This window comes from Balaenoptera borealis (assembly GCF_965194805.1).
Source record: "Balaenoptera borealis genome assembly, chromosome: 8".
In the NCBI taxonomy this organism is placed as follows: domain Eukaryota; kingdom Metazoa; phylum Chordata; class Mammalia; order Artiodactyla; family Balaenopteridae; genus Balaenoptera; species Balaenoptera borealis.
Window position 1 is genome coordinate 23,923,122 of NC_138865.1, and position 23,374 is coordinate 23,946,495.

Here is a 23,374-nt window from a genome sequence, read left to right on the forward strand (position 1 = left end):
CCCATGCTCTGCATCTCTGTGTGAGAGTGAAACAAGAAGGCAGAGCCCACCTTGTTCAACCTCAGCTGCAAAAGTGAGCATCTGGTGACTCTGTTTTCCACACTCTCTGCATGTATGTCTGAGAAAACCCGTGATGGCTTTGTGAGCATTGATTTTTGTGATTACAAACGTTAGCCAGTAGACGAATTAGCCAATATGGAATCCATGAATAATGAGGACCAATTGTATGATGGTTGGAATTCAGGTACTTGAGCTAATAGGGTAACTCGGGCAGGCGCAGTCTTTGAGTAGGCTTCAGATCATGTCACTTAGATGCCTTCCTGAGCATGAGTCTGGACCTCATGGTAATGTCCCTGAACTGACTAGCAGTCAGAAGACAGTCTGTCCTTAGCCCTCATTACTTGTTCTTCTTAACTTTCAGTGCCCATTGTGCCCACCTACCTATATGCCACAGAGTTCAAAGTCAACACTTCTCTGTACCCTGGGCCCACCACAGCTTCCCAGCCTGCCCTCACTTCTGCCTTTTCCACCATCTTCCCCTTCTTTGAAAACAACACCTTGGCTATCGAAGAAAGTGTGCCCAGTGGCATAGCATGGGCAAGTGACACTTCCGGCACCATCCCCGCTCCGGTCACCGAAGCCATCCCAGCCCATGAAAACAACTGCTTTCGAGGCACAGAGTTCTTGAAGGAAGAGAACATATGGGTTGGGCTTCTGTTTGCTTCCAAGGCTCTGATGCAACTCCTGGTCAACCCATTCGTGGGGCCTCTCACCAACAGGTATCTCAATGGGTACAGTGCCCCACAGGGTACTCAGGGGCTCAGAAACAAGAGAATGGGCTGAGGTATCATAAAGGTGGTTAGAAGGGATAAAGAAGGAAAACTCACTTGTCTGCACGCCAGGGTGGTCAGCTGTTTGGGAAAGATAACATGATATTGATAAAATGACTTGGGCTTCAGATTTTCTTAGTGATGTAATGACTACTGAGTACCAAGAAGAGAACCAGGGAACAGAAGTATACTACTGGTATTATTTCAGTGCCCTGGAGCATGGCTTGAATGGGGTAAGGGTAGAAATAGGACAGGCCTCTTGCAGGATAGAGCACTGGCTTCTTAGTGCTTGTGTTTGGGATTATCCTCATGTTTCAGAAAGATATGCCTTCTGACTAGGTTATTTATCTTTTCTGGAAAAGAGGATTTGGGCCCTGGCCGACAGGCAAATTTGCATGTTTGTTTATCTGCATTCACATGTCATATTCCATCTCTATACCTGCATTCGGAGACATGTTTTGCCATGAACTCAAATAACTGCATTTTTGTCCCCAATTACATGAAAAAATATAGTGCAAGTATACGGATGCCTATTGGAATTGTATCTTTTTTTAAATTCCCTTTTAGGATTGGATATCACATTCCCATGTTTGCTGGCTTTGTTATCATGTTTATCTCCACAGTTAGTAAGTAATTTGCTACCTCTTTTCTTCACTTCATTGATTAACTTTGATTTTATCACATGCATTACCAGGAAGAGAGCAGGGTCAAGTTAGCTAATTAGTCATCTGACTAAGTGACCTATGACACTGATTTAAATACTTTACAGTTTTCGTTATGGGGACTAGAGCAGTAGAGGCAACTCAGTCTAGTTGGCCTTTGTATATCATGCTATAAAAGAACAGATACTTCACTTCCTTCAGCTCTGGAAAATTGTGAAGGCTGTTTTAATTTGTATGCTATAATGTGTATGTGTATCTATCAGTAATCCCTTGAATGAGTTTAGTACAAACCTCCCATCTTTTTTTAAAAAATAAATTTATTTATTTATTTATTTTTGGCTGCGTCCGGTCTTTGTTGCTGCGCACGGGCTTTCTCTAGTTGCGGAGGGCGAGGACTACTCCTTGTTGTGGTGCACAGCTTCTCATTGCGGTGGCTTCTCTTGTTGCGGAGCACGGGCTCTAGGCACGGGGGCTTCAGTAGTTGCGGCACACGGGCTCAGTAGTTGTGGCTCGCGGGCTCTAGAGTGCAGGCTCAGTAGTTGTGGCGCACGGGCTTAGTTGCTCCGTGGCATGTGGGGTCTTCCTGGACCAGGGCTGGAACCCGTGTCTCCCGCATTGGCAGGCAGATTCTTAACCACTGCGCCACCAGGGAAGCCCCAAACCTCCCATCTTTGAAAAGAGGTCATAGTATTTTGATATGTAAAAGTAAAGGGCAACTAACAAAGAATCTAAATTGGGCAGTAGCAACTGGAAAATTCCATAAAAGTTTACTCCCTTCAAGGAAGGCCATTAAAGATTATAGCTTTGGAAAATAAATTTGCTAAGGAAACAAGGAAGAGAAAGACAAATAGTCTACCCAGTATCAGATAACTGTTCCCAATAAAATAGAGATGGAATAAGAACAGTAAGTGAAATAAAATACATCTGGAAATTGACCCTGAGAAAATAAGAAAAAAATGAATGTGGAGTTGGGGGGGGGGGAGAGTTTAATAAAGGGGAAGGCATCCTGCTGCCTCTCTGCTCCGAATAACATACCTTCTCCCTCTTGTTTTTCTCATTACCTTTCTGTTACTTTTCTACTTTTTCTATTGCTCTTTCTCAAATTTTCTTCCCTTCCAGCATAGGACTTGACTCCTGTCAACCAATACTGAACAGGAATTTGTTGCGTTCAGGGATGGAAGGTGCAAAGTGCAGGAGCTCAATGTGTGAAGTTCTGTCTGAGAACTTCAGCTTACTTGGGACATTCTAGTTGAATCAAAGAAAATGAAGAAATTAAAGTTAGAAATCTTTATTGAACTTCTAGGAGCTCAACCTATGCCAAACAGTAAGTTAAAAACTAGTAAGACGCTCTATTTCATCAAATGAGACATAGTTCATTTCACAAAACTTCATGGTACACACACATGATGCCTTGATGGTGATGGTGAAAAGTCACTGAGTTGAAAAGTCACTGAGGGAACATAAAGAATGAAAAGACATGGCTCTGTCTACCCAGGAGTTCTTAATGCTTGCCTGGGAGCAATGACAAACACCCTGCAAAGTAAGGTAATGCAGTGTCCTAGTGGATCCCAAACTTTTTAGCATAAGGTCCTTTCCTGATTCTCTGTCAAGAACTGATTTTTTTTAATTTATTTATTTATTTTTGGCTGCGTTGGGTCTTCATTGCCGTGCACAGGCTTTCTCTAGTTGCGGTGAGGGGGGCTACTCTTCGTTGCGGTGCGTGGGCTTCTCATGGCGGTGGCTTCTCTTGTGGAGCACGGGCTCTAGGCACGCGGGCTTCAGTAGTTGTGGCACGTGGGCTCAGTAGTGTGGCTCACGGGCTCTAGAGCACAGGCTCATTAGTTGTGGCACACGGGCTTAGTTGCTCCGTGTCATGTAGGATCTACCCAGACAAGGTATCGAACCCATGTCCCTTGCATTAGCAGGCAGATTCTTAACCACTGTGCCACCAGGGAAGTCCAAGAACTCATGTTTTGAAAGCTTTTCTTATCTACCGAACTGTAGGTATTAAATAATAATTATCGTTTCCATGCCATAACTAGTGTTGCTACACTGAGTTAGCCTAACTCTAGCAAACGTTTGATGTTTAGGGGATCCTATGTAGCATTCCTTCAGGGTTTTTAAATACTAAAATGAGGTTGCTGATGCCCATCATTCCCCCGAAGGGCCCCCAGCTGGGAAACATGCTTAATGTAATTAGGAGCTAAATGGTGGCCCATGTTGGGGCACAAAGTGAAAAAGAAATTACTCTGGTCTTCCTAAATAGGGGGATCAACCATCCTAGTTTGCCTGGGATTGAGGGGCTTCCTGAGATGTGAGACTTTTGATTTTAAAACCACAAAGGTCCTGGGCCAACAGAGATGAGTTGGTCACACCATTCTCAAAGGACATAGGGGTAGCAGACCTTGAACAGAGTGGAAATCAGAAAGCCTAGGAGAAAGCATTGGAGGCCTGGCCAGGAGAGACCAACCATTTGCATGTTTGGGAGACGGTGTTCTCATGTCGGGAAGTAATGGGAGAAGATTATAGACACAACCAAAGACATCTAATGAATGGGCAAAAGCATTCAGATTATGCTGATTCAGACACTTTGGGAGGGAGCCTTCTCTCTTTCTGTGGTGTTGTCCTGGAATTGGAGGTGAGACATGTCTGGACCCACCAACCTTACTGCCAATGCCCTGTAATTTAGTTGTTGATAACATATTCCTGTTTGGTTCTCAGTTTCGTGTATGTTAGTCTCTAGTAGACTGAATCTCTTCAAGGGCTTGAACTGGATAATCTCTTTATTTCACATCTGCTACAGAGTCCAGCACAGCTGCATGGTCAGTATTACTTAATAAATACTCACTGATCTGATTTGGCTAAAAGATCCTCCATAATAAGCGGAAGGATCTGATTGGATTACAAGATATTATTTTCTACACAGTACCAATGGTCCTTCAAGTACACATAGCTTTGGTCCCACACTCCAGATGACCCAATGGGACCCAACAATGGCAAAGATCAAATCTGGGTGTTGCATATAGAGGATCCAGAAGTAGGGTCCAGGGACCAGTTCTCAGCCCAGGGCATTGGGTTTCATGCACAGCCCTGACTCCAGTGGACAGGATGTTGGGTTTTAAGCAGGAAATGTGGACACTCAGCCTTCCATCCACTGTGTGGTGAATCGGTTTATGCTTTGGTTTCTCTGTCTTCATGCCAATTAAAATGCAATCCTAATTAAGGGGGAAGGATTAGAAAGACAACTCCGAAAACAGGGAGCAGTGATCATGCTTTATTAAAACATACACATAATGGCTCATGTCTATGGTATCATGAGTCCATTTTCTGGTGGCCAGGGAATCAAAGGCATTTTTGCTAACTGGAACATTCTTGCTATTCTCTTTGCCCAGTGTTTGCTTTTTCTGGTACCTATACCCTGCTCTTTGTGGCCCGAACTCTTCAAGGCATTGGATCTTCATTTTCATCTGTTGCAGGTAATGCCGACATCTTGCACACACACACACACACACACACACACACACACACACACACATCTCTCACCATCTCTTACTACCATCAGACCCTATAAGATTTATATGAAGAAATTAAGGAAAATATCATCATAGTTGTGATTGTTGCATAAATTGTGATATGTATCTCTGCATAGTTGCGGAAATTGTGATTTAAAAACAAGATAATTGTAGAGTTGCTGGTAGTGCCTATAAATCCCTAAGCATGACATAATTCTCTTTGATAATATTTAGATGCTGCTAGCTCAGGTCAGACCAAGCCCAAGGTAAAACTGTGAAGTATGCCAGGTTTTTATTTAATGGCACTCTATGGTCTTTTCTCTGTCCCCCTCTTACCATTTTATAGAAATAGTAAAGTTAATACTATTGGTAATACCATCACAGTTTGCAAAGTACTATCAAATACAATATTTAATGTAATCCTATGAAGCAGAGATTTTATGACATTTTACACATGAGTAAATGGGCATAAGAGCCCAGCCCACACTCTTTCCCAAGTGCTTTCATACTCTTCTTTGGGCATCCCCATCGAATAGAGCAGTGCTCTGTGTCCATAGGTTTTCCCTTCCTTGGCCTACTCCATATCCATGGATTCAGGGAAATGTACTAGGAAATGATAAAATAATATGAAATGCAGGATCACTGGACAATGGTATTCTGCATTACCCTTCCCAGAGACTTTTGCGCTTCCAATGATATTCTGAACAGAAGGAGTGAGCAAGGTGGGCATTTGGGGGACTTGTGGGAGGCATTATTTGCAAAATACTATGGGTTAGGTTCTATAAAACCCCAAAAACTGAAACTCTAGCTAAGACGACCCCTGAAGATATAATAGGGGCAAGACCAAGGACTCAGTGAGAGAGGCAGAGACTATGCTAACTCTACCTGCCTCTCTCCTTTCAGGTCTTGGGATGCTGGCAAGTGTCTACACTGATGACTGTGAGAGAGGGCAGGCCATGGGAATTGCCTTGGGGGGCTTGGCCTTGGGAGTGCTAGGTAAGTGGCACTGGCCCCAGGTCTGGGTTCAGGAGGGTGAGGTACAGCAGACTCTCTGGAGACAGCCCCAGGAGGCAGGTGTTTCTAAGGTCATGGAAGACAGCATTTTTCTTCCTTCTCTGTCCAACCATGTTTTGAGGCCTTCTGAACAGGAAAAGCAGAATCTCTTTCCCCTTGGGAAGCTGAACAGCCCATAAGGGCCTGGGAATGGTCTAGAAACCTACTCTATTCAAGGGAGTGAATATCTGCCTGCTAGTAGCCGCCGCCTTACCTCTGCTTCCGTACGTGGCCCGCGCTTTCAACGTGAGAACGTGCTCTTTGTCAGGTTCTGTGCTAAATGTATACATAAAAAAAAAAAAAATGTATACATAATCTCTTTTATTCCTCACTACCACACTGTAAAGGAGGAATGATCGTCCCCATTACACAGACGAGGATAAGAAACGTTCATAGCCATCCAAGGTCACATGGCCAGGAAATGCCAGAGCAAGGATACAGACTCAGATTTTCTGGGATTGAATCCCAAGCTCCAAACCATAAGCTTATACTTTCTTTGAGTTTCATCCAAAGTCTGGTTTAATTGACTAGTCCAACAAGCCACACACTTTTACGTATTGTGTGCCAAGCACAATGCTGGCACAGAGGGGATACAGGTCAGAAGCCTCAGACATGGTTCCTGCCCTCTAGGAATTTTCTAGCTGACTGAGAAGAAAACACCAAAAATCTCTTCCCTGGCCCATACCCTGCTCTCTACCACCATGGTGAGGAGAGGGAACCAAAGCCCTCTCTTTGTTAGTATCCACCTCCCCAAACACCCAAGCTAGAACTTTGGTGCATCCTTGTCTCCTTTATCACCTCTCACTCCCAAATGAATAAGCCTATTATACCCTCCTAAGCCACTTACTCAAGTCCAGCTCCTCATCACGTCTCAGCTGGAACAAGGCACCAGCCTCCTGCCCGATCTGCACGTTGCCTCCTCCCTCCAAGGTGCCACCAGAAGAAGCTTCCTATGCCCAGAGCTAGTGGTGTTTCTCCCCTGCCACAAAGCACTCATGTTTCTCCCTAGCCCACAAGGCCAAGTACATGCCTTATACTTGTACTTATCTGGATATACAGGACCCTTGGCTATTTGGTCTCAACCTTCCCCACCTCTCCTCATCTCCCAAATACTCCTATTCTAGTAACAGGGACTTTCTTCTATTTCTGCTCTATCCACACTCTCTTTTCTGACACCTCTGTGTTCTTCACACGTGCTTCTCGCCCACCAGTATTACCCAGTTGACAAAGCCCCTGTGGCCACCTGAACTCACTCTACTGTGATTACATAACATTTTGTGGATGGAACATTTACTTTTCACCATGTTATAATTATTTGGGTTCCCCCACGCCCACACACACATTTCTTCCACGAGAAAGTGAGCCCCTTGGAAGTAGGTCTTCTTCATCTCTGAATCCTCAAAACCTCATGTCCTCATGTGGAGCTCAGCCCCTAGCAGGCCCTCAAGAAATGCTCACTGGGTATAGGAGGACAAGTCATGCTGGCTGGGAATCAGCCCCCCATCTCTGGAATCCATGCCTGTTTTGCTTTTCTAGTGGGAGCTCCCTTTGGAAGTGTGACATACGTATTTTTGGGGAAGATTGTACCCTTCCTCATCTTGGCCTTCCTGGCACTACTGGATGGAGGTAAGTCACCATAAGAGGACACCAGACAGGCGAGAGCCCAGGTCAGGTTGGGAATGCATCATGCTGTGGTGTCCGTGGTGACATATTTGGGTGGATCAAGGACTGCCCCATCGTAAGAGAGAGGGAGGAAGCTCAGGGAATTAGATCTGCAAGGGGTAGGGTGCTAACAATGTGGCTGTTATTGGATCCTCCAACTAATAAGTGGACACACTGAACTATTTCTCACTCCCTCTTCCTTTCTTAGCACTCCAGCTTTGCATCCTACAGCCTTCCAAAGTCTCTCCTGAGGTAAGTGGATACCAAGCTCCATTGCCAAGAGAGTGATAGAATGGATAAGTGCAGTGACCCAGGCCTGCCTAGACCATCCCTGTCAAACCATAAGAAGAAAGGGGAGTGGAGTTGGAGAAAGCAAGAACTGTACTGGATTCCCAATAGGGTCATGTTTAGGATAGCATGAGGGATGGGGAAGGAGTCTGGCTTGATGTTGGACCAAGATGGAGGAAGGACCTTATAAAGAATCAAAGAAACCTTACTGAGTTATACATAATAACTCAGAACCAGGATGACAATGACATTGGGACCTGAGTATTTATAGTTATAATATCTCAGAGCTAAAGAAGACCTTGGAGGCCATCCAAACAATCTCTCCCCCCAAAGCATCCTTACAGACTGTCATTCTGTAGCAGTTAAATATCAGAGTTGGTATTTGTCTGACTCTAAGACAGAGATGACTCTGGGAAATCTATACCAAGTCATGAAGAAAGATAAGAGAGTACAGACAATAGGGGAAAGTTTGATCTAAAGACCTTGATTTTGTAGCCAAGTCAGATGGTAGTGTTGGTATCCTAGGGGCGTACTACTTGTGATTGGTGTCTGAAGTGGGGGGCAATCTTGTGGGGTCTGTGCTAGCTCCAAGTAATTAGTGTCAGAATTGAATTAAACTTTAGGGACACCCAGTTGGTTCACAGAGAATTGGAGAATTGCTTGGTGTGAAAAAAAGCCCACCCATTTGGTATCAGAAGTGTGTAAGAGGAATGATTTTCCTTTAGTACCTTTTTGAATAATTTTGATTTTTAGATGGTAATGTTCTACGTACTCAAAAAAGTATTTTTTTTTTCTGGCTGGCATACCAGTACTATATTTTATTCATTCTTCTATATTTGGGCATTTAGGTAGTTTCCAGTATTTTGCAGCTACAAATAGTGCTGTAATGAATAACCTTGTGTATAGGCATTGTTATAGAGTTGGAGGTAATCTTTAGAGTAAATTTCTAAAAGTGAAATTGTCAGGAATTCCCCGGTGGTCCAGTGGTTAGGACTCCACACTTTCACTGCCGAGGGCCCGGGTTCAATCCCTGGTCAGAGAACTAAGATTCCACAAGCCTCATGGTGCAGCCAAAAACAAAAACAAATAAAAGTGAAATTGTTGGGTCACAGCGTTTATTGGACTTCTTTATGTACATTTTATGATTTAGATCTGTCTCTTTACTTGAATTATATATGGGAGAGGGCATAATCTTTTTAGTTTTAGTGTCTCTGAATATCGCAATCCACCCTGTGTGGGTGCAGAGAGGGTTATCATATCAAAACTATTAAATCCATTACAAGATACAATGTGGTAAACACCAGAGATTAGGACACAGTACTCAGGAAATTTGAAAGCGAGAGAAGTTCCAGCTACTGAGTCAGGGAACGCTGGATAAGAAGGAGCCATTTAAGCTTGACCTTGACAAATAGGTGAGGTTTGGACCTATGCAAAGGAGAAGGAAGGGAGTTTAGGAAAAGATAACCATGACAACTGAGGGCCTGCTTGTATGCATGGAAGGAAGGTAGATGCTAAGTTTATCTGGAATGAAGTTTTTTGAGGGGTGCGGGATGTTATAATTGGACATTTAAGCTGGCATTTTAATCTAGATGTTCAGGCACCTTCGGCCACACCAGTCCAGTACAGCTCCACATGGTCAGAACAAAGCAGTCAGAAAGCTTGAGCAGCTTTCTGAGTCGTTACCTCTAGGCTCACCTTTGGGGTTCAGCACTCTGCCGGTGGTCCTTCCTGGATGAACATTGGTGCTGGCGAGATCTAGTGGAGAGGCCCGAGGCCAGGAGTCCAGACACCTGTTGTCCAACGTTGGCCTTGCTGACAGTCCACTCTGATCTGGTTGATGGTCATTCAAAGGCAGGAATCATGTCTGGAATATGTTGTCCTACTCTTTGTGACCGCCTTGCACACGGGGGCTATGCGGCCACCAGCTCACTCTGTGACATTGGGCAAGTCACCTCCTCTTCTATGACATGGGTGTCTGGTCTCTCCAGTAAGGGAGCTGACGTAGACGGTCTCTGAGGTCCTGCCTGCGCACTCTCAGATTCTGTGAAAACAGGAGAGATGTATACACTGTACAGATGGAAGTTTTTTGTTGTCCATGTTCTCAGAGTGCCAAGGGGACTCCGCTCCTCACACTTCTCAGAGACCCTTTTATCCTGGTGGCTGCAGGTAAGCTGGCATTGCCTCCCTTTGGGCTGGGAGAGTCTGAGCTTCTGGGCAGCCTTGGGGGCTCACTGAACCATCTCCCCAGGCTCCCTCTGCTTTGCCAACATGGGGGTGGCCATGCTGGAGCCCACGCTGCCCATCTGGATGATGCAGACCATGTGTGCCCCTGAGTGGCAGCTAGGTAAGTGACCTTGGTCCCCAACTCGGGCTTGGGCAGAGATGCGTGCCATGGGCCCTTTCTCGGGTAATCGGCAAGCATCATCAGGGTCAGGTCTTCAGAGTCACGGAAGGACAGTGTGCTTCCTTCATAGAATGACCTTCCCCGTCCACACCTGTGAATCAAGGCTGATTTAGTGGGCAGTCCCTTCAAGAAGCAGGCCAAGGAGCCGTTCCCTCAGGGTTACTTGAGATGCTGCCTCCTGGGCTTGAAGTCCTAAAAATTTCTGTCCAATAAAACATAAGTCTCAACTTTAAAAAAAAAAAAAAAAGGAGAAGAAGAAGAAAAAAAGAAACAGGTTGAGAAGGGCAGGGTTGGGGGGCGTTGACGGGTGTTGGAGGGGCAACATACCTAGCTGGGTGGATGAATAACTTCTGGTCGAAAGCCCTTGGGTTTTTATTTCTGCTCCATTGATTTGCTGTGCACACTTGTGAAAATCACAGCTTTCTGAGCACCACTTTTCGCATCTCTAAAATGGACATCAGAATACTATCTAGTTCAGACGGTAAATCTGAGGAATAAATGACATAATCTGTGGCAAAGCTTTGCACCCGTAGAATATTAACAAGGCACCACCATTACCATTGCTGATACGTTCTTCTTTCCCACTCTGTCCCCCAGATTACCTTTTGCTATATTTTTACCTCTAAAAAGGTGCTAATGGAGTATATTATTCTGTGAGGGAGGCCTCTAGCCTCCTCTGCTCCATGGAGAGATGTCCTCATGACTCATCTGAGCTTAGAGAGGAGGCTCTGGACCTTTCCAGGAAGTCTGAGGAAAGGGGACAGAGAAGGTTACGTGCAAATGGCTCAGTCACTGCAGGGAGGAGAGGCTTAAGTGGCCAGAGGGGAAACTGACAAGAACCTGATACCGCTTAATATACAATGAAAAGCACTAAATCTAATTTTTTAGGGGACCAGGCTAAGCAAGGCTCCCAGCTGCACTCGTAGCCCCAAATTGAATTTTTCTGGGCTGCAGCTGCCTCTGACCATGACAGTTAATTGAGTTAGTTGGTGCTTGGTGCAAATAAACATCCCCTGCCTCCAGGCTCTAGCCGCTCAGGCTCTTGGGGCAGAGGGGCAACCAACCTTGGCTCAGAATGGCCTCTCTGCAGCCCTTCTTCACCCCACAGAAATATTACAAGCAAATCAGCCGTCAGCCAGTAACTGGTGAATTGCTGACTTTGGGTTTAATTGTAAACATACTGACTGTTTCTGTTAGGCAGCACTGTTTCCTGTCAGGGTACAGAGAGGCAGAGAGAGGCTGGTGAGACGCAAGGAAACTCACAGGCCTGATGCCACCCCGTGCCTTGTGCAGGCGAGGCTGCAGTAGAAAGCCCTCAGGAGAGTAAGTGAGAGACCGAGAAGGCCTTGCCCTCCACCATCCCTTACAACTCTCCTCAGTGCCCTCTGCGTCTGTAAGTCTAATTTCAAATGTGCTCACCTGGAGAGTGTGTTAAAATTCAGATTGCGAGGCCCCATCCAGCAATTCAGCAGAAAGAAGTTTGCATTCCTGGTGAGTTTCCCAGTGATGCTGATATGGTGTTAGCGACCACACTGAAAAATATTGCTTTCAATGCAGAACCCTCTCCAAGTTGTTGGGAGGAACAATTTATAGTCTGTGACTGAACATTCTCCAAGTGGCCCGTTGTGTGCCCGCTACTCTCACCCAGTGGAGGAAAGAGCTCAGGCTTTGGAAACAAGCCCACCTGGGTTGAAATCCTGACCCAGCCACTTACTGGTTGTGTCCTTGGATAAGTTACTTAACGTCTTCAAACTCCACTTTTTTTCATTTGTAAAAATGGAGGCACGTTTCTGGTTGTTTTCAGGGTTAAATAGATCTTTGTATTCTAAAGGCATTAGCACAGTGCCTGGAATAGAGGATATAGTCAGGAAATAAAAATCATGACTGTTTTCATCATTGTTTTTGTTGAAATCACTTTGACAGTCACAGCTCTGTGTAATTCCCCACCCCTTGAAGATATGCTGTGAAATATATATGTGTCTGTAGACATATAGTCTGGAACACCTCTTTTGCACAAAATGCTACTGAATTGCAAGCTATACTCAGATCCTAAAGAACAAGCCACACTGACTGAGGAAAATCTCATTCAGGAAATCCCACATCACTTAAAATGATGTCAAGGAGATGTATCTAGGAGGCCTGTGGGCTTCCTACAGGTGCCCATTTCCAGATACCAGGTAGACAATTGAGTAGCTACACTATTAAATTTTTTTAAAGCAATTAAACAGAAACACATGGTTACAGTTTGAAACAGATTGCCACCTGTACAGATAGACTAGACAAACACACTAGGGTGTGTTTCACCTCCAGCCCACAGAAGAGAATATTAAAAGCAAACAAGACCTCAGCCAGTAACTGGTGAATTGTTGACTTTGGGTTTAATTGTAATCATCATGACAGTTTCTATTAGGCAGCACTATTTCCTCTCTATACAGAGAGGCAGAGAGAGGCTGGTGAGACCCAAGGAAACTCACACCACTCATTCCATGCAGTTCTTTATGCCAGAGCCATCTGTGCTGCCACACTGCTGGTGGGGTGGTGGAAACACCTGGAGTTGGAGGGAGAAGGTCTGGGTTCAGGTCTTGATCCTGTTACTCACTGGTTATGATGATAATAGTTAAGGCCGATGCTCAGAGAGCACTTATTCTGTGCCAGGCGCCTTGCAAAATGGTTGCTTTGCATTATCTCAGTTAAGCCTTATAACCAGCCTATCTGGTAGGAATTATTATTATTCCCATATTTTAGAGATTTCTTAATCTGACCCAATCTCCCATTGCCCTCCCAAATCCTGGGTCTTGTGGAAGTCCCTGCCATCAGCAAGTGTCCCTACGCCCTCAGCCTCTTTGAACACTTCTTTCATCTTCTTGCCCTGAGACCTGAATGTTTTCTGAGAACACCATTTTCCCACAGCCTTCTTGATGGAAGTTCATGTTCCTTTAGGCTTTGCTTTCTTTCGCTGCTTCTGAATCATTTCTTCTTCATTCTCCTTCAAAGGCCCTGACTCCCTTGAAAATCATGTCGTTAGATTATACCACCCCACCCTTCTTTATTGCAGTTATCTACTGACCCCTGAGTTATCCCTTCTCATTCATTAAATCCACCAACACCTGGCTCATATTCATTTCACCTTTATTCCTCTCACCACTTTTGGTGACTTCCATATCCAGGTGGATAACCTTACCAACATCTTGGCCTATTCCTTAATCTACTCCCTTGCAATGATCTTCTTCTCCTCTCCACCTTAACCAATCAAACCTTTATATAATATTGACCTTGACCTCACCATTAATCATGGCTTCTCTGAAATTTCACTTCCAAGCAGTGCAGTTATCACCTTACATATTCCCTGCTCAGGTATTCTAATACCCCTATATTAACACATTTTGGCTACACTGGGATCACCAGTCCATTCAATTCTTTCTCTGTTTCCCTCACTACTCATGTCCTCTCTTCTTTCTTTACCCAGCTTGGAGTCCCTCATGATGAATCCATGTCCATCATTAATGTCACTCTTTTGAAAGCATTGTTAATTTCTTTGCCCCACCCACTCCCTCTGGGGTTGTCACATGGGAAGCCTTAACTCTGGTTAAGCCTATCTGGTTGCCTACTCCTTGCGTGCACCTGAGCAGTGAAATGGGGCTGTAGGAAAACACACACTAGGTAGGCTGTTGGTCTCACCTTATATTTATGGCCACAAATCTAAAGTGGGTTTTCACACTGTCCAACAATCTTTCTTTAAATCCCTAGTTATGTTCTTCCTACTTTCCAAAAGGACTGGTTTACACTTCTCCATTCAAACCTCCTACACACCCTCATCCCTTCACCTTCATCATCCTCAACTCCCAGTCGTTGAGAAAGTAGAAGCAACAAGAAGGGACCTTGCATGTTCTCATCACTACATATACTTACTTCCCTGTACCTGTGCCTACATCCACTGCCTTCTCTTTATGGTTGAAACATCCCAGCTCCTTCAGAGTCGAACTTCTTTTTTCTTTTCTTCTTCTTTTTCCTTCCGGACTCCATCTCCTCCTACTTCATTGGCTACTCCTCATCACCTTTGCTATCTCCTCCTCGTCTGTTAACTTTTAAAGGTAGGAGTCCCAGAAGGCTCAGTCCATGGGTATCTATTCTTCTATCTCTGATCTTTCATGGGTGATCCCAGCCATTCCCATGGCTTTAAGAACTAATTGGTAAACCAATTAGTCGAACCCTTATGTCTGTGCGTAGGATCTCTCCGCGGAACTCTAGACTTGTCTACTCAATGGGCTTTCCTATTTGCATTAAGTGTTTTTGTATGTTTGTTTGTTTTTCTTGCTAAAAACCTTCTGTTTTGGTTATTCAGTTCTCAGCTTAAATGTTACGTCCTCAAAGAAGCCTTCCCTGATCCGCTAAATCTAAGTTAGCCCTTATTCCTGGTCACTCTTCCATATTGCCACATTAAACTTTCTTCACAGAACTTATCACTTGTCAAAATTATCTTTTTCATTTATTTGTTTATTGTCTATCTCCCTCCCTTGGAATGTAAGCTCCCTGGAAGCCAGGATTTTGTCTATTTTATTCACCCTTCTAATCCTGGTCCCTAGAATACCTGGTACATAGTAAAAGCTCATTAAAAATGCTACATGAATGAATAAATGAAAGAACAAATCAATGAGACTCAGAGAGGGTAAATTCCCCACGGTCACAGAGCTAACAAGTGGTCAAGCCAGAGTTTGAACTCAGCACCAAAGCCCATGTTCCAGGGTACCTGACTCTACTGTCACAAAAAAACAATGTGATAAGGGCTTCAGTTTACAAAATCCTTTTACATACATTTATCTGATTTGCTCCTTAGTGTAATTTGGTATGATAGAATCACAGCTTTGTTTTTCCTAGATGTGGAAGCCAAAGCTCAGAAAGGTTTAGTAACTTATCCAGAATCACTGTCAGAGGGAATTCCATGGTGGTCTAGTAGTTAGGACTCTGCACCTCCACTGCAGGGGGCATGGGTTCGATCCCTGGTCAGGGAACTAAGATCCCGCAAGCCTTGAGGTGTGGCCAAAAAAAAAAAAAAAAAAAAAAAATCACTGTCAGAGCAATAGAAGGGCAGGTAAATAGCAAGGCAGGAATTTTACTTCCTAGGAGGTATGTAAGTCTTTCTCTAAAGCTCATGCTCTTATGCTGATAATCACGGGTATTTTATACGTGAGAATGGCTCATCAAAGCCATTCATCAGGAAGTCCAAGAGGGGAGCTAAAAGCACGTTAAATGTGTTGAAGCTAAACATAGCCCTGCTCTTGAGGAAAGCAGAGTGTGGAGCCCTATGTCATCTGCTCTGGGTTTGCAGAAGGATCTCCAACCCACAAAACAAAGTGGTTTGGGATCCTTGAAGGTAACAGGGGGACTTCACTGTCCTGTAAGAAACAAGGTGTTTTAGAGTAGCTGGGTACATTCTAAGGTAAGGGCCTGTGTCTTTCTACAGGTCTAGCTTTCTTGCCTGCCAGTGTGTCCTACCTCATTGGCACCAACCTCTTTGGCGTGCTGGCCAACAAGATGGGTCGGTATGTAGCCTGGAGATCTGGGAAAAGTCAGGTGGGAGAGTCTTCTGAGGGGATCCCTGCACCTGGGATGATGAGTAATAGCTTCTCTGAGGTTGAAAATTTAGAACAAGTACACACAGATAAAAACTGCCCACTGGGAGGATGGGGATGGGTGGGTGGTAAGGGCAATGTAGAGAAAGGATGGTCCTGAGCCGGCTGCTATAGAAGAGGCAGTGAATATATGAGAGACAACCTTTACTCTCCAGATGTTTGTTGTGCAGTTGAAGAGATAAAATAATTCCACAGAGAACAGGTATGAAGAAAGCAATACCTTGGGGCAGTGGTTGTCAAACTATATTCCATGGACCCCCAGGGAGCTCTACAGGTGTGCCTCAGAGGCCACCAAGTGGAAAGGGTTGGGGGCTAAGAGGTATGAGTCTGGATCCTGTTCCTCCACTACAGTGGGAACACCTTTAATTTTACCTTTGGAGTTCAGCACAAAGATTTAAAAAATAAGTTTAAAAACCATTGCCATAGGAAATCAGAGAAGGAAAGAAGTTTGGTATATTTTGTGGGTTTTGAGATGGACCCTGAAGACCAGATAAAATATGAATAGGTGAGAGGTAGGCTGAATCGGGAAACAGCAGAAATTAAGTTTGAGGATGATCCACAAGGGGCAAGTACCTTCTGAGTCAGCTGCTTCCTCTTCTAAGGGAAGGAAGAATATGTCCCATTGCTCCTCATCTGCTTCTACTGGAAAGAGGTGTGGAGTCAGGGAAGAGATGAGGGGCCAGGAAGGGACAGGGCAAGGGCTCACCTGGGCATAAACTGGTCATGTAGAGATGTGTTTATCTTCTCATATCCTAAGGGGTTCCTGGAAGTAGGGGTGGTAGGACTGGCCAGTGTGTTGGTGATGGGGTGGCAGGTGGAAAGGATCTCTCCCCTTTGCACTGTTTAATGATGGCTGTTTTCTTCCAGGTGGCTGTGCTCCCTGATTGGGATGGTGGTAGTAGGTACCAGCTTGCTTTGTGTAAGTATAATAAGGTCTTGTTGAGAGAGAGAGATAGAGAAACCCAGACATTTAAAGACCACTTTCCTTTGAAATGAACAGAGGGTTGACTTGGCAAGGATTGTCAGAAAGACTGTTTCTGTGTAGGTACGAATTTAGCACTGGAGGAGATGCCACCAGTCATCCCATTGAAAGGAGGTGGGGAAGGAGAGGTAAAGGGCAGTGGGGCAGCTGGAGACAGAGGTCTGAGGCTTTATGGATGGGCACATGAAGCAATACATGTGGTATCTATTTCTGGGGTCTGTAAAATGGTGTGTTTTATGCCTTCATTTACTCATCTCAGCCTGACAGGACCCCATAAGCCACCAGGGGAACCATTATCTGTGCTTCCATCTCTAGTACCAGAATGTTTGGTAGAGGAAGAAAGAAAGAAGGGCTCTTCCATTTCCAGGAGTCCCCTTCAAGCTCTCTAAGCCTTCATTTTCTCCTCTCCACCATAAGGATCAGAAGCACACTTGCCTCGTAGGCTTGAAGGAGAATGAGATGGCTGTAAAGCACTGAATACAGTGCTGAAGAAAGGCTGGAGGTCCTCAGCGGGAGCTCAAGCTCCGGGTTCAGTCCCAGCTTTGTCACTTGCTCCTCGTGTGACTTTGAGCTCGTTACGTCACCTCCCTTTATTCAGTATCCTCATCTGTGTAAAGAGGATTCTGATAGCACCTCACAGGGTTACCCACACCAACTGCAGCCGTGTCTGGCATGTAGTGAGCCCACAGAGAGTTTTAACCAGTACTAGTGATAAAATAGAAATAGCCCTTGAGGATTCACCCCTAAAATCGTTTATAGCCACTAACATCTAAATGGTATGTGAAACCTCTAAGGGGTGAGTGTGCTGGTATAGCAGGTTTGGGTGACAGATGCCCAGGGAGGGAGGTAAGGAACCAGCAAAAGAGGAAAAGAAGGCTTCCATGGGGGATGGATGGGGAGGGCAAGAGAATGAGTTTCACAAGCTTGCTGAAGCGGCAATGCAAAGCACGCCACCTGCCCTGCTGGCTTATGGGTAATTGGTTGTTGGCATTTCTTTTTTGTCTTCTTGCTCCACTGGCTCCCAATTAGGGTTTAAGTAAAACCTCTGGATGATGTTGCAAATAGAAAGGAGAGGAAACTCCACTCAGTGAAGAGTGAGGATGGAAGTATGTGTCTGGGTGGAGGGGGTAGAGGAAGGGGAGGAAGAGTCCTTGCAGCAGAAAAGGGCCATTGTTATGGTTTCATAGAGTCAAATCTGAGGTTCACACTTGATCTAACCACTTATGTTCTGTAATTCTCGATAGGACATTTAACCCAAATGGCACCAATCTAGTTTTCATATCTTTAAACGGAAGTAAAGATTCTTTTTCATCAGGAGGTATAAGAATGCACGGAGATAATGTCTGTGGCACGTAGCACCTGGTTGATAACGCATTTTGTAGGAAAACTCTTTATTTTTGTGCTGCCCCCATCTGACCTAGCTGGACTCCTGATGAACTCTTCCTCCTTTCCTGCTGCAGGTTCCTCTGGCTCATAATATTTTTGGTCTCATTGGCCCCAATGCAGGGCTTGGCTTTTCCATAGGTAAGAAGTGCCCTTAAAGGAAACAAGAAGCCCCTGAATGTTGGCTTTGGGTCAGGTCAGAGGGAAAGGCAGAAGAAGCAGGAGAGCGGCTGGCAGGGGTATGGAGAGATGGCCTCATAACTCCTGGTAGGAATGGGTGTCAGTTCTGAGGGGAGGACAGACAGCAGGTAAAGGCAGTGGACTAAACGGGGGAGGAGGAGGGGGGATGCCACAGACAGGGAGGGGGACTGTGGGTAGAGCTGACAGCGATGTCCTGCTTGCTCTGACCACAGGCATGGTGGATTCCTCTATGATGCCCATCATGGGACACCTGGTGGACCTGCGCCATGCCCCGGTGTATGGGAGTGTCTATGCCATCGCTGACGTGGCTTTTTGCATGGGCTTTGCTATAGGTATGTTGGTGGAGGGATAGGGGAGCACCAGGACCTGGTACCCCACTCTCCCTTTATCTACTGTTTACCAGGTAGAAGAGGCTGATTCTCCTGGGGTTCTGGAGATATTTGACCCTGGGACATCCCCTGGGTCACCTGCTGCCCCTAGCATGGTGTCCTCCGTGTGATCAAGACTCAATAAATACTTGTAGATTTGCTTTATTCTTCGCAGGCCCATCCACTGGGGGTGCCATTGTGCAAGCCATTGGCTTCCCCTGGCTCATGGTCATCATCGGGGTCATCAACATCATCTACGCTCCTCTCTGCTACTACCTGAGGAGCCCCCCAGCCAAGGAGGAGAAGCTTGTAAGGGGCTCTGACTACTGCTGAAAAAATAATAATCTTCTGTTTCTTTCCATGTCTCTCATCCCTTTTTATCCCGTGCTCTTATTTCCTCCCTCTTTGATAGGCTGTCTGCTTTGCCATGTTTTCTGATGCCCCTTTCGTCTCTCTCTTTCCTTTGTGCCCTTCCTTATTTTCCCTTCTCTACACAACCACTTTCTCTCTTTCACTGGTCAGTTAGGAAGGGTCCTAAGTACAGGAGGAAAATGGGAAGCTTGTAAAGTGTTGGGGTCAGGGATCATCAAAGGCATCCTATATTTGCTGTAGTTACTAGCAAAGTGTGAATTACCAAATCATGCCCACAAAATGGACAGCATTCCAGTGGGCACATTCATTCATTCATTCATTCACTCCCATCTGTCTTTGTCCTTACCAGGTCATTTCTTAAAGTACAAACACCCCAGGGGAGAGAACCACAGCATATGATTTTAGTTAATAAGATACTTTCCTCTTACCGCAGCACGAGCACCCTGAGGGTCTGGGTGGGTTAGGGATGGATGTGGAGGCTGCTTAAAGGAGCAAAAGAAGACGTGAAAGTCTGGTGGGAGGTGGTGCCGATTTCAGCTGGCTCCCTGCTATAGCCTGTACTACTGCTGAAAGGATTCAATTAAAAGCATATCAGATGATTGTCTTGACTAGGGTGACTACACCTTGGTCCCTTGGGCGGCCTATGCACATACGTGAAGCAGAACAAGGGTCCCTTGCTGGTTTCGTGAGTCTTTTCTGTGCAGCACTAGACTTGGATGAGCTAGTTGGGGAAGGGGATGGGGAAGCTGGTGAAGGATGTGCGGTGATTTCTCTTCCTGCCTCTTGCTGCAGGCAGTTCTGAGCCAGGACTGCCCCATGGAGATCCGGATGCATGCAGCTGAGAAGCACATGAGGGAATTTCCTCTGGGGGAGGACAGCGATGAGGAGCCTGGCTGTGAGGAGTAGCAGCAGAAGCTGGTCCCTGGACCTTGTCACGTGAGGCTCAGACTTCAGTGACTACCTCGTTCCCTGGACGCAGATCACCACGGGCTGTTCTTCACTTCTCTCTCCCCTGGTGTCTCCTTTCCTCCCCGCCCATGCATGCTGATCCCTGGTTCTCTCCTCGCCTGTGTCACCTATAGCTCTCCCTCTAAGCTTTGATGCCTCAGCTAGCCCACCTTTGGTGGGAGGACAGAGTGATGCTTCCTCCTCGGTTTCTGTAAGGCGGTGTGGGTTCTGCGAGGGGTGACTCATTTCACGGAGGCGGCAGTGAGCAGTGTTCCCTGAAACCAGTGGGGTGGCTGACAAAACTCATTTCATCTGTTATCTGATTTTCTTTGGCACCTTCCCAACAGACAATAAGAGTTTTGTCCTCTCTTCCTCGACATGGTCCTCCCTGACTTTTCCCAGATGAGTCGAGAAAGCGTCCTCAACCTTGTATTGCTGCCACATTGCCAGTTTGGGAAATTTTTGCCTGGTTTTTATAAGCTGAGTGTTTTCTCTGTGGCCAAACCTACAGCTGCCGAAGTGAGTCTGCCCTCAGTGAAAGGAGGTCTCCTGTTTTCCTCATTACTAAATGGAAAGGAAAAGAGCCTGCTTCTCTTATGCTTGAGTTACTGACTTTCTCATGATTTCCCCTGTGGGTTTTGTCTACCTTTCCTTAAATTTCTTAGATTCTTGGAAATAAATGTAGGAGGACAGAAAACACAGTCTATGAACTCTAAGATTTCATGGGAACAAGGGTAAAGCAACTGTCCTGGAATCCCTTCCAACTTGGGTTTCTTAACCCAAAGATTCTAATGAGGCATTGTCCACATTTGCTAATGAATAAGTTGTTCCCTGATTCAGACATGGCAAACTAGATGCTCTTTTACAGCAAAAGAGATTGTGTGGGCAAATATAGTAGGTACTATAAATATTTTGACATTTTTCTACCTTTTTGAAATAATTACCAAGAGATGGGTTTTCCAAGATATGGGAGACATGGCACCTACCCTTAAGTAGTTTTCCATCTATCTGGGCAAACTGGATATACACTGAATAAAAACGATCAATACTGCAAGTTTGTATATACTCTTGTGTTCAAGTGTAAAGAGGCAAGGTTGCTCATGGTCTGGGTGGGGAATAATGGTGGAGATGGAGGCAGAGGCAGGAATGGAAAGACCCACAGGCACAGACTTCGGGTTCCTGCATATTAGATCGGGGTGTTCAGACTTTACTCTGGAATGGCACCTGGCTCTGATTAGTGCACTCCTCTGCAAGAGTTTGGTGGGTTCAGTGCAAGTCCTGAATCATCAGAACACATTCAAGCTTAGCCTCAATGAATTCTTACCACTTGGACAATGGGTATCTGATTTATGGGTGTGTTTTTAGGGGGTTGGCATTAACTAGACTTACCTGATTTGCAAAACTCGATGTATTTATGTCATTTAGTCAGGATGGTATTGTCTCAGATTTCAAAGGAGCTCAAAGATAAAATTGGGAAATAATTTGTCAAAATGTGTAAGCTGTGACTACAAATTTTACATTGAATGCATGTCCACTGTGACTCCTGTACAAGGTAGGAGTGGGATACAGTAGGGTGTGGAGGGGTCAGGGGCACCAACAACAGTGCTCTTCTGATTCTCACATCCACATGGAGGACAATTTATAATTAAAGGATGGGCTTGTTACAGAAATTGTTCACACATTAAAAAAAAGTAGGAAGAATTTTTAAAGGAGTAATTCATCTTTAACTTGTTAGTAAACATTGAGCAATTTAAAACATATGTTTAAGGAGAAACAATGGATATAATTTATTCAGCCTTTCAAAATACTGTTGATAAGAGTCAACACCAAACACTACAAAGTAAGTGAGGACCCATTTTTTTTATGACAGGTCAGAAATAGGTCATAAACGTAGCCTATATATAGAAGATTATTAAAAAAAGAATATCATAAAAATAGAAAATGAATTAGTCTTTATTAATGGTTTTACAAAAGATAAAGAATTCATGGTAAACTTCACACATTCACAGGTGACCCTAAGGTCTTCTAAAAATGAAAATACCAGCCCAGCAAAAATGAGCCACAAGTGTTTTCTTTGTTTTTGTTTTTGTTTGTTTTTTGGGGATTTTTGTGTTTTGGTTTTGGTTTTTGGGATTTTTTTGAAAAAGTGGCAGAAAGTATCAGATGGCCTCTACTGTGGAATGGCTGAAAATGTGTATTTTCCCCTTATAAAAGGGAGGAACTGCAGAGACTATAAACATTTATAGGGTGAGAGGCCCCTAACTACCAATGAGATGCAACAAAGGAGACAGTGAAACTCATGAACTATTGTGCTCAATAGGCCAGAAAAATACTGGGAATTCTCAGAGTGCTGGAAACAAACCAGAAGACATTTTATTTCCAAAGTACAAAACCTGGGGTGGAAGGCAGAGTACCACAGATTAAAGCAGTAACTGTGGAGTTGGAGAAAATGCAGAGGGAGCACATGAGATGATAAATGGCTGTCAGGGAGAGTGGTGTGGAGAGAGACAGGACAATTCTTATAGGGAGGGACCCAAACCCAAGGGGATGTGGGGAAAGTAGCTAAAACCTTTAAGAAAGGCCCCGTCTTGGTGTCAGCACCGAATCTCAGAACACTTCCACAAAGGGCTACTCCAAAAGCACTACAGAGCTAAGGCAAGAGTCGATATTAGGGAATATTATCTCCCACTGTGTTGTCTTACTTATGGAGTATTATTACTCCAAGATATAGCCCAAACTGAAATAAAATAAGTTTTCTAAGAATATTTGACCCTATACCTGGAGGCAGCTCTGTAATGCTTGTGTAAGTCTGTCCTCTGAGGTTGACACGAAGAAAGGGCAATGTAGTCCTTCCACACAGCATTCCTGGGTGGCCCTGGATGTGATGCGGCTGAGTCTATCTTTGTCATCTCTAATACCTGTTTGTCCTCTACCTGTAGACTGAGCTTCATGGGTGATGCACCAAGGTTGCTGTGTCACACAACTTAGTCCTGCTGAGTGCACCCCTACAATCCTGTCTAAGGCAGAAAAACTTTCTCTGGAGCAAGGGAGGATTGGAACAAGGTGGCTTTGGCACACA

The 23,374-nt window shown here is 44.9% G+C and overlaps 1 protein-coding gene across 1 annotated transcript in view; it reads left to right on the forward strand.

The window, feature by feature from the left end:
• The window catches only part of SLC18A1 (solute carrier family 18 member A1), a 29,175-nt gene extending 7,190 nt beyond the window's left edge, over window positions 1-21,985 (forward strand). The window contains exons 2-15 of the mRNA XM_082402028.1: window positions 422-779; window positions 1,398-1,456; window positions 4,885-4,968; window positions 5,908-6,000; window positions 7,594-7,683; window positions 7,928-7,971; window positions 10,113-10,173; window positions 10,256-10,351; window positions 15,873-15,951; window positions 16,909-16,960; window positions 18,484-18,547; window positions 18,820-18,939; window positions 19,151-19,284; window positions 20,140-21,985. Of these exons, the coding sequence (XP_082258154.1) occupies window positions 422-779; window positions 1,398-1,456; window positions 4,885-4,968; window positions 5,908-6,000; window positions 7,594-7,683; window positions 7,928-7,971; window positions 10,113-10,173; window positions 10,256-10,351; window positions 15,873-15,951; window positions 16,909-16,960; window positions 18,484-18,547; window positions 18,820-18,939; window positions 19,151-19,284; window positions 20,140-20,253 (1,448 nt within the window). The 3' untranslated portion in view covers window positions 20,254-21,985. The remainder of the gene's footprint in view (window positions 1-421; window positions 780-1,397; window positions 1,457-4,884; window positions 4,969-5,907; window positions 6,001-7,593; window positions 7,684-7,927; window positions 7,972-10,112; window positions 10,174-10,255; window positions 10,352-15,872; window positions 15,952-16,908; window positions 16,961-18,483; window positions 18,548-18,819; window positions 18,940-19,150; window positions 19,285-20,139) is intronic.
• Window positions 21,986-23,374: the final 1,389 nt, after the last annotated feature.